This window comes from Poecilia formosa, unplaced genomic scaffold, assembly GCF_000485575.1.
Source record: "Poecilia formosa unplaced genomic scaffold, Poecilia_formosa-5.1.2 Scaffold259, whole genome shotgun sequence".
Taxonomy (NCBI): Eukaryota; Metazoa; Chordata; class Actinopteri; order Cyprinodontiformes; family Poeciliidae; genus Poecilia; species Poecilia formosa.
Window position 1 is genome coordinate 133,122 of NW_006800198.1, and position 11,258 is coordinate 144,379.

At 37.6% G+C, this 11,258-nt stretch overlaps 2 protein-coding genes across 3 annotated transcripts in view; both read right to left on the minus strand.

The window, feature by feature from the left end:
• LOC103150644 (granzyme B-like) overlaps nt 1-11,258 on the minus strand; it is a 45,467-nt gene that overhangs the window by 5,641 nt on the left and 28,568 nt on the right. The window lies entirely within an intron of this gene.
• Nucleotides 28-8,714, minus strand: LOC103150643 (UDP-glucuronosyltransferase). Of its 2 annotated transcripts, none has more exons than XM_007570343.2 (5): nt 7,738-8,714; nt 6,934-7,065; nt 6,540-6,627; nt 6,228-6,447; nt 28-460 (listed from the first exon to the last, which is right to left on the minus strand). In XM_007570343.2, the coding sequence occupies exons 1-5, from the start codon at nt 8,596-8,598 to the stop codon at nt 178-180; spliced, it is 1,584 nt and encodes a 527-aa protein (XP_007570405.1). In that variant the 5' UTR covers nt 8,599-8,714; the 3' UTR covers nt 28-177. The 2 variants fall into 2 exon arrangements, with proteins under 2 accessions (XP_007570405.1, XP_007570404.1); XM_007570342.2 differs by lacking the exon at nt 28-460 and adding an exon at nt 4,604-5,036.

The window sequence follows — 11,258 nt, forward strand, 5'->3', positions numbered from 1 at the left end:
ATATTCTCCCACAAATAATAAAAGAAGTTCAAGCAATAAGTTTGATTAATTTTATTACAATTTTATTCAGTTTAATTACAAAAAAAAGTGTATTCTGGCAAATCACATATATACACTTTACAGTACACCAGACAATACTTCACAGCAGTGTTCAAACTATTTACTTCATGGCAGACACTACTCAGATTTTTTCTTTGCACCTCTCTTCCTGCAACACTTGCGAGTGCAAAACAAACAGGATTTCAGAGTCACCCACAAAACGGCGACAAAAACAAAAAGTAAAAAGCCGATAACATCCAGGCTGTGGTACTGAAACCAGTTCAAGTCATGTGCAGCCACCCTTAGATGTGATGCTCCCTTGTGTCTCATTACAAACTCAGACCAGAAAACAGCCAGGTCCAAAGGTTCAACAGGGCGGTCCAGATGTATCTGAGACAGCTCCACCATGCGCTCTTTGTATCTACAGAAAAGACATAATAGTTACAAATGGGTCGTATAACAGTAAGTTTCAGATTAACCTGTGTGTATTACAGACTCCTTGTTTGTTTGTGAAGCTATGTTGTGAGTTTTATTCAGTGTGATAACTAATTGCAAAGAATTAAGTGTTAAGGAAAAGTATTTTGCAAAGCATGTTCATTTGTCTGAGGTTAATTATTTAGGTTAAGGTTTGCAGATTATTTTGTTTATTCCCAGAGTGAAAGTAAAACCAAAATTTAAGTACTGAAGTCGTTCAGTACTTAAATTTACTAATTTACAATTTACTAAATTGTTAATACTGAGTACAGTCTGAGACAACTGTAATTTACACTATGTCAGCATAATAGTCCATCCATCCATTTTCTGTACACCCTTGAAACTAGTGGGGTCAGGAGGGGTGCTGGTGACTATCTTCAGATAGGCGGGGTACATCCTTGAACAAATAACCATACACGCACACACTCACACCTAGGGAGAATTTAGAGAGACCAGTTAACCTGACAGTCATGTTTTTGGACTGTGGGAAAAAGCTGGAGTACCCAGAGAGAACCCATGGATGCACAAAGAGAATGTGCAAACTCCATACAGGAAGACCCAGGGCCAGGAACCGAACCCATGACCTTCTTGCTGCAAGGCAACAGTGCTACCAACTGCGCCACTGTGCAGCCCACAGTNAAATACATAAATATACATTTGTTTCCTTTGATTTCAATTTTTTCTATTATTATTATTATTATGTTCAGTAAGTCGAGACAAAACAGAGACAAGATAAATGTCACCAAGACTTTCTTTGAAAATAGGGCCCTTCAGTAACAACAGAGCATGTTACAGCTTGCAGGCCAAATCCTCTAAATCCCATAACTTATCTCTAAAATTTTAATGCTTTAGTTCAACAGATTTTAGAATATGTCAATGTAACACTGGTGGCTGAGATATGACAATTCCTGCCTGAGTTCCTTGGCTCTGCCATAGTGAAAACTGTCTTTGGTTATTCTGCAATGAGATGAGTTAAAGATCTTTGGTGGACATTTTTGAAAATGCTTTACAAACACTGCCCATAGTATTATACAGACTGATACATTTAGACTTGATTTACATGTATTTTTTGGTCACTTTTTAAAACTGCAAAATATGTTGTTATTCTTCAGTAATATGATGTAGCTACAACTAAGCAAGCTGACTGGAAGATGTATGCTTCAAACAGACTAATAATTTCTAGGAGATAACATAGAATCAGGAGCCATCTACTATCAATATAACAGTGACTGTTTAAACAGTTGCTCCTCTGTCAATGCCCAACATTTATTAATCACTGCCAAATGCAAACAAATTTGACTGATTAATAGTGTTAGACATGTTGAAGCCAAGGCTTCAATATAATCTCCAGCTACATAGCAGCAACTGTTATTGGATTAAACAAAATGGTCACATACAGAAAATAAATAAATAATAATAATAAAAAAAACATTTGTATGCACTCTCAAAAATGTTTGGTAACCCTAAAAGTATGCCAAAAACTCCAAGATACATGTTTTATTGTGATTTCAAACTCTTACTCTGAGAATAAATAACATTTAACTTCAGCCTTTAATAAAAGGTATAGGTATTCAATGGGCAAAATCATGTTTTTTTTTTTTTTTTACCAAATCACTCAGGGCCACTTCAAACTTACTGGTACCCTTAACCAATAACCAAGTTTATGTAACACTGTTCCCATTTAAACTGTATGATCTGTACATGTATGTTACACAGCAGAAAATGATGGGCCAGGTCACTTCTGGTGTAGCATATTTGTTTAGTTTAAACTGTTAACAGAAAGCACAGCAGTTATTGTAGCTGCTCCTAATATCTGCTATAAGCTGTTTTCTCAGCAATGGCGGACTTCTTCAGCCCGCCAGAGCGTCAACCCCTGTTGCATACGGCGCTGAGCGCCCTCTGATGGCGAAATTCATACATTGTTAGTTATAATAAATTCTAACTAGTTTCTGGCTGTAAGTAATCTTTATCATAAAAATAAAATGGGGGCCTACTATTTTTATGCCTTGTTCTCTTTCATAGTGCCACACATACACAAAAGTTGACAGCTATTACAAAGGTTCTTTATAATCCATTCCAACAACATTCCTATGAAACAGAACTAAACATCTTAAACTCTCAGGGCCAGTTCAAGAAATGTATCCTACTGCAAAGATTTGCATATTCTCCCACAAATAATAAAAGAAGTTCAAGCAATAAGTTTGATTAATTTTATTACAATTTTATTCAGTTTAATTACAAAAAAAAGTGTATTCNAGTTCTCGCACACACAAGAGTTAAAGCCTGGATGACGACAGGTGACGATCTGCAGGTGTGCACAATAATTGCCCCTCCAGTGACAGCAGCTCCATGCCTCCATCTTGTGGTGGAACTGAGGAAGTGAAGGAAGATGACAAAAACAACCATACATCATCCAAAGCCCCAGTTCCCAACATTGTTTCATATTTACAGTTCTGAAGACTGACCTTATGCGTTTCTTACTTTTATTTTTGAAATGTTATACTATGTATTGCATGCTCTACCTTGTTGCTTGTTTTGTTTGACTGCTTTAACTACTTGACAGTTAAGGATCTGATGTAATAAATGTTTTAAATGCAACATGTCTTTCTGTGTATTTGTAAGGTCAGTTATTTTTTATTTATTTTTTTGTTCCTTTTCGGAAGTCTCTTGATTTTGTCATTACTACTTAATACGTATTTTACCAAAGCTAAAAGCCAAATATTTCTTCAAGAGTAAATCAGTGTAAATTTAATGTACTGTGGATATGTATGGGTAAGTTATCAAAATAAAGAACAATAATATAAAATTTGAATAATAAAATGTACATTCACAGGGGACAATCAAAACGACTATAAGCAATAACCACATATGTCTCTGACCATAAAAATGGTTTCCTCCAGAAGAAAACTTGTATTTGCTACTCTTTAAAATGGGGAAAAACTAAAAAAAAAGGGGGCCAATAAAGGGAGTCAGAGTTGTGCTGGTTTTCATAAATCAGGAAATGGCTTCTCACCTAAGCCTGTGTGTATTTAGTCAGTGCAACAATAAAAACGTTTTGAAAAATGGATCTTGACAAATGTGGCTGGACAATATTCTAGGTAATTTGTTTAAAAAATCTTCACAAATTTGCTATAGGGGAAGCAATAAATGTAAAAGCTTTGTATGATATGTACATGTATGTTACACAGCAGAAAATGATGGGCCAGGTCACTTCTGGTGTAGCATATTTATTTAGTTTAAACTGTGAACAGAAAGCACAACGGTTATTGTAGCTGCTCCTAATATCTACTTTAACCTGTTTTCTCAGCAATGACGGACTTCTTCAGCCTGCCAGAGCGTCTACCGCTAAACACAATAATCGAAGAGCGGCACAACAGTAAACACACATACTCACTACTGACGTCACTGTACATCTACTCCAACATAACTTTCATTAACTGAACTCAAACAATACATACATTTAGAAAATATTCTTGCAGCCCTATTACAGCCGACCAACCGAGCCCACACGAGCGCGGGCCATTAGCATCATTACTTTAGCCTGGTGCTAACTCCGGCTTCACATTCAACTCGACAGTTCAGTTCTGTTGAAGCACTTTTTTTCTGCCAGACGGTACTTATCTTATCAGAAGCTACTAGCATTATAATCTATATATATTATTTATAACTCAGCTTACCTGTGAACAGAAAACACAGCAGTTATTGTAGCTGCTCCTAATATCTGCTATAAGCTGTTTTCTCAGCAATGGTGGACTTCTTCAGCCCGCCAATCAACCGCTGTTGCATAATGCGCTGAGCGCCCTCTGATGACGAAATTCATACACTGTTAGACATAAATTCTAACGCTAGTTTCTGTCTGTAAGTAATCTTTATCATAAAAATAAAATAAGGGGCTACTATTTTTATGCCTTGTTCTCTTTCATAGTGCCACACATACACAAAAGTTGACAGCTATTACAAAGGTTCTTTATAATCCATTCCAACAACATTCCTATGAAACAGAACTAAACATCTTAAACTCTCAGGGCCAGTTCAAGAAATGTATCCTACTGCAAAGATTTGCATATTCTCCCACAAATAATAAAAGAAGTTCAAGCAATAAGTTTGATTAATTTTATTACAATTTTATTCAGTTTAATTACAAAAAAAAGTGTATTCTGGCAAATCACATATATACACTTTACAGTACACCAGACAATACTTCACAGCAGTGTTCAAACTATTTACTTCATGGCAGACACTACTCAGATTTTTTCTTTGCACCTCTCTTCCCGCAACACTTGCGAGTGCAAAACAAACAGGATTTCAGAGTCACCCACAAAACTGCGACAAAAACAAAAAGTAAAAAGCCGATAACATCCAGGCTGTGGTACTGAAACCAGTTCAAGTCATGTGCAGCCACCCTTAGATGTGATGCTCCCTTGTGTCTCATTACAAACTCAGACCAGAAAACAGCCAGGTCCAAAGGTTCAACAGGGCGGTCCAGATGTATCTGAGACAGCTCCACAATGCGCTCTTTGTATCTACAGAAAAGACATAATAGTTACAACTGGGTCGTATAACAGTAAGTTTCAGATTAACCTGTGTGTATTACAGACTCTTTAGTAGTGCCACATGGTGGCTAATTGTCAAAACATGTAGTATGTAGCATACAAAGTCATTAGGAAAAGGACAGCACAAAATAAAAAAATTAAACTAGTGTGTTAAAATAATCAGCAAGGGAACTGTGTAATCGAACAAAATTGTAAGTATTTGTGCAGAAAACTCCGTTATGAAATGTCACTGGAATCCACAAAGCAGGACAGCTGAGTACTGTAGACATGCCAGCACAGGTCAGGAAGCTTTATCACGCAACAAAGTACAAACATAGACAGGATGACTGATTCAGTACCCAATGTTCGGGTAAAAGTATCATACTTTTCTTGAGTTCTCAGTCCTTTACTTTCTTTTAGGCATGAAATATAAAAGTTAATTGTGACTTTGTTTTGAAGAACAAAAGGAAGATTCACTGAATGAATGACTGAAATAAATAAACAAATAAATAAATAAAAGACACATTGAAAAAAGGAGGTAGGACACAGAGAAAGGAAAGGAGTGCTTTATGAAAGCTAAGAAAGGAAGGAAATCAAGGGAGGACACCAGAAAAGATGGAAACAAATAAGAACCAAGCAAGTGAAACATCTAAAAGAAAGAGATGGAGGATGGAAGAATGAACAAAAAGCATGACAGAAATGAAGGAAGAACAAAAAGGGCAGAAGAAAGGAAAAAAAATAAGAAAGAGGGATGTGGAACTGCAATGGCTGACAATTATCTGCTTTAGAAAGTTGTAAGTGGAAACCACCCAATAACCTGTAACACCCAACAGAAGCCAGGTCTTTACATCTCCTGACATTTTGCCCTTGGAAAAATATGAGGATGAATTAACTACTTCCGATATGATACTGGTGTAAAATGTTTGTACTATAAAGTTAAATTTAAACTGTTAAAACATTTTTCATTTGTTTGGGGATTTTCAAAGTCCATTCTCTAATAAGCTGGTGTTGATGACCAGCTATCTTAATCTGCTTTCTGAAAAAAGAGCAAGCTTACTGATTGATGCCTTCTGATGGAGAGATTCAGTTTATTTAGGTTCCAGGCAACAAATATCTGCATAAAATGTTGTCCATAAACCATTACTCTTCAGTTTTTAGTAAGTTATAGTTGAAGTTTCTTACCCTTTGTCATAGATAACTTTTTTCAGTCCATCTACCAATGTTTCTGTTGTCATGTCAAATATATTGAGCTTCACAGCAACACCACGAGACACCATTCGGTGCACGTTGTCTCCCTGATCTCCAAAGAGTGGAAACATCAACATGGGAACGCCATTACAGATACCTTCATAGATACCATGACTTCCACCATGAGTCATAAAGACTTTAGCTTTGGGGTGAGCTGTAGAGAAAAAGAAACACATTTAGTTCAACTTGTCCCCAAAGACATGAGATGAGATGTTTTTTCATGAATCCATGTGTCATTAAACACACCTAGAAGATCGTTTTGAGGTAACCATTTCATAAGTTTGACGTTCTTGGGTACATCTTTGGGTATTTCACCTGTGTACCTCCAAATCACCTGCAATAAGAATCAGACCATCATTAGCACATGCAAACTGCTTCGGTAATGAATGATCAGTTTGGCACGTGGACAGCAAAGCAGAGAACAAAGTCCATCAGTTCAACTGGATTCAGTCTGTAGTTTATGCGCAGTGGGTTGAAAAAGGGCAATGTGCTTATTTTTTTCTCTTGTAATCATAAAACTTATCAGTCTCTTTCTAAAGAATAAAAAAAGCTGCCATATAAAACTCATTGATTGGGAAAGAACTTTAAAGTGTACATAGATCAAACCAATGAAAATTGATAGGAACCCAGTATTATTTACCCTCTGAGGAATTTGTCGGAAGGCATCAAAGAACTGCTTGGCTTTAGCTTCAGGCATGTCGGACACCATTGAGCCCAGTGTAAAGACAATGAAGCCATCGTCTCCTGAAGCATCCACAAATTCCTTCAGCTCCTGCAAAAAAGTTGGAAAAGACAAAAACTAACTGCAAGAAAACTAAAGGAAAAGCAAAATCCAGTGTAAATACATTGCATGTGTAAAAACTGCATCTATCTTAATAATATCGTAATAGAATTTACCTCATTAACATTGTTTGCAACTACATAAAGCCATTTAATTCTTCAAGCATAACCGTCTCTGTGCCTATACAAACAAACCTATTGTTTTTGCAAATTACTTGATCCCTGTTGACAAAGCAGGGCCCCACACCTCCTTTCCAAGAACTTTTTTGAACAAAGCCCAGAAATCTGGATTACATTGCTCTCAAAGTGTAGTGCATGAAAAGGTAAACTCATTCTACCACAAACAATTCTTGAAACAATGAACCATATCTGCTGACTTTCATCATGTGTTTCATGCTTTCTGTGACACTTCATTTTTGATCATTTCCCAGGAAATAGTAAATTATACAAAAGTTTATGCAGATTCAAACATTTTTTATGACGATCTCCATAGCTCATAAAAAGAGTTAATAAGGAAAAACACTGAAATTAAAATTTTGGTCTTCAAAATTTCACAATTTTGACTTCCTTAAACTCAAAGATGGTGTTGAACAAATCTGCCTTAAGTGAATCCAGATGGGACACACTCTTTATTTTTTCTCTACACATAAATCGTCATACTCACAGCTGGAAGAGGAGCCGTCTTTGCACAGTTGATCCCACCTATTAGAACCATGTTTGGCATGAGAGGTTTGGGCCAGTCAAAAACAAAGTCATATCTGAGGAGCCAGATAGCTCCTTCACTTATTAGTTCTTTGTACGACATGCCATCTTGGATGCGCTTGCTAACCAGCTCATCAAAGTGTTGGTACAAGACCGTGCAGAGGTACGACTCCAAAAAAGACATCATCATGTTTTTAACCCTCTCTGGGAAGGTCATATGGTCTGTGTTACCAGAGAAAAACTTAGGAACGTAGGAAACAGGAGAGGGACACTTGTTAGCTTTAATATCCAGGTCACAGGGAAGCCCACGCAGAAAGTACACTGCAGGAATGGAAAAAATACGAGCTAAAATAGAACCACAGGGAAGGAAGGGGTCTGTAAGCACCATATCAAATCCCTCTCTCCCAAGTTTAGTCATCAAAGGCTCATTGTCCAGTAAAGCCTCACAGCCCACAGACTGTAGAGATGTAAACTTCACCAAACGGTTCACATTCACAAATAGATCTGCTAATCCTGGCTGCTGGTCAAACAGTCCTTCCCTGAGCTTGTTGAAGTTCTTATCCAGTTCAGCTTGAGTATACGGCACTTTGTAGACCTCCGTCTTGTAGCTGTCAGAACCTTGGATCAACAGGCTGCTTTCAGGCACCAGCACCGTGACCTCGTGGCCTCTGCGGCCGAGCTCCTTCACCAGAATCTTCATGCTGAGCCAGTGGCTGCCATCCACGGGCATAACCAGCACCTTCTCCCCCTGCACGGGCCCCAGACGAAGGCAGCATAGCCAAGCCAGCAGCCCCGTCAGTGGAAACCACACCCTGCTTCTCATTGCCTCCTCGCTGCACTGCAAGCTGAGCTTTGTGTGGGAGCCGGTGCTGCCTGTTGTTGAGGGTTGGCTTTCTGAGTCGGAGTGAGTGTGTGTGTCTAAATTCTGTAGGAAGTGCGGGCTGCATTTTAAGTCAGAGTGTTATGTAATAACAGGAAGACAGAGCAGATTCCCAACGCTTTGCGTGGAAAGCGTCAGCACTCAGTATGTCCTCAGTTAATCATTGTTTTACATGACTTTGCTGTTCACTTTGAAAGTCTTCCTATATCCCTTTAATTAAGGCCATTAAGATGTTTTTTGTTTTGTTTTTTACATGACTTTCTGCTGCATGTGTGGTGAAAGGCTATGAAATTAATATGTATTATAACTTGCAAGTCATCGCGTGACTGCATGTACTGACTGTAGATCTGAGCAAAGTCCTCTCTGTTTACTTTACATGTTCCCTCCCTCTGGAAAACAGACAAACTCGTGCCTCACAGGCTTTGTAGAAAGAGGTGGCGTGCAAAGCCTGTTGTAATAGGAAACCAACTCCCCTGTGTAAAGAGGAAGTTGATACTATCAAACCAGTAATTCCTGAGATTAGCATTGGTTGCAACTTGTTTTAGTCCACTAAACTGATTTATGTAAGTAACTGATAAATTTTTTAAAGGTGTCCAAAACTCAATCGAATACTAAAAGAGAAAATCTTTGAGTTCTGTTTTTGCGTTTTCATTTCCCTTAATGTCAAAAGTAAGCAGATCTGTTGTGCAAAATATCTTAATATATAATCTAAAGACAAAGCAGGAAGTAGTTCTGCGAATGAACCCTGTGAGAGTTCATTCTTTTACCCCTGCCACCTGCATGAAATTTTTTGGCAGCTGAGCCGATCCTTTTGGGACAGTTTGTACTTTTGAGCGGGACAGACAACTTCTGTTTAAAACTAAGCAAAGCAGTCCATGCAAACTGTACCTTCATCATCAGTTAGTCTTTTCTCCAGTGTTCATATGGTTTCCGTATGTGAGGAATCTCCAAAAGATTAATGTCATGCTGGTTCAAATATATTTGCTAAGATATAAAAATACCAATACAGTGTCATGACTTTTTTTTTAATCCTTTCATGGAAACAATGCAATTATTGGACATTAACATTCATTTGTTGCTTTCAGTTTTTACTGTAAAATTTCTGTTTTCTGACAGGCAATAGATAATCTGTATATATGATCAACAAATAGATTGTAGTGTTTTCGTCAATGTTGTAGTCTTTCTGTTAATGGTGTAGTGCTTTCGTAATTTGTAATTGTGCTTTGTTAATGTTGTAGTGGTCTACGCACCTCAGGGCCTTTGTAGTCCTGACCTCTGAAAACACTGATAACTAGTAGGTGTGGACTGGATTTCTGCGATTTACACACAAAACATAATCATGCAGCCACTGGACTGAACTTTGCCTATAGTATTGCAAGAGTTAACAGACGCTACCAGCCCTTCTTTTGTTCCTTACTTAAATGTCCTTTCAGTGCAAACAGTCAGTATTATAAAGTGTAGCTGTGTGAACTCAGCCCCACTGTCCTGACCTCTGAAAACACTGATAACTAGTAGGTTTGGACTGGATTTCTGCGATTTACACACAAAACACAATCATGCAGCCACTGGACTGAACTTTGCCTATAGTATTGCAAGAGTCAACTATCAAGTACAAAGTGAATAAATATGATACAAATAATCAAGGATATGATATAATTTAAGTGAATATGTATGGAACCTCTGTAGAAAAGTCTGTGGCTCTTTCCACCTGCATGTACCCTGTGGTGGTTGGTTTGAGAGCCTCTTATTAGACGTACTACATCTGTTATGAAATTTGGAAATCGGTGACAAGAGAAATTCAGGCTTCTTACTGAAATATGCCATGGTGCCGTGTAGCAAGTTCACGTGATGAAATGTGCTGGAAAGTTCCATCTGCAGCTATAAACACTGCAGGGATGAGAAATTGTTGAAAACCTTATGCAACGTTTTAGTTAGAAAAATATGAGGCTATTGCTGTATGATCGTCGTCATTCTGAAGCCAAGTCGGATTAAAGAAACATGAAGAAAAACCACAGAACTGTCAAATGTAGTGTCAATATACAGATTCTGCCACATGATGGCGCCAAACAGCAACAAAGCAGAAATTCTCAATTTTTAAAATTTTCTCTTTCTTTTTGGTTTAGAACCATTTTGCTGAGCTTTACAAATGCATATAAGGAATAAGCCAAGAAACTTCGTGATGTGAAACCATTTGTTAGGGTCTTTGAGTTTGCTCTGCTGGCTGAGGTCGAGCTCGTGTGAAAGGTTGAGTCAGCCTGACCTGTAAAGTCTGATCGTATTCATGCGCAGTCATACTTATATCAGCAGTTCTGCAAAGATAGATAATCAAATTTATTAGCTTAAAGATTGTTGCACTTTAGTTATATTAAAGAGTGATAAGACAATGTGTCAAAAGTAACTTTGTGTACTTTAAACCTTTATTCCCTCGAACAGGTTATTTGTCAGATTAAATGTGAGTGAGTGATAAATTGACACTTGTATGGTATTATCATATAACCACAGTTATTGTGCCGGCCTTTGATCGTCTTATCACTGTTTCCACAATAGATCTGGGTCAGTTAGTGCAGAGTGAAAGAAGATTTACTAGATATTTACAGATCTGA

What these genes read in the sequence shown, in the direction of transcription:
- LOC103150643 (XM_007570343.2), bottom strand. Translation starts at nt 8,598, where the DNA reads ATGAGAAGCAGGGTGTGGTTTCCACTGACGGGGCTGCTGGCTTGGCTA. An exon ending in AGACGGCTCCTCTTCCAGCT is followed by an intron (nt 7,066 to 7,737) that starts GTGAGTATGACG and finishes ACTTTTTTGCAG; the next exon opens with GAGCTGAAGGAATTTGTGGA. An exon ending in AAAGTTATCTATGACAAAGG is followed by an intron (nt 461 to 6,227) that starts GTAAGAAACTTC and finishes TCTTTTCTGTAG; the next exon opens with ATACAAAGAGCGCATGGTGG.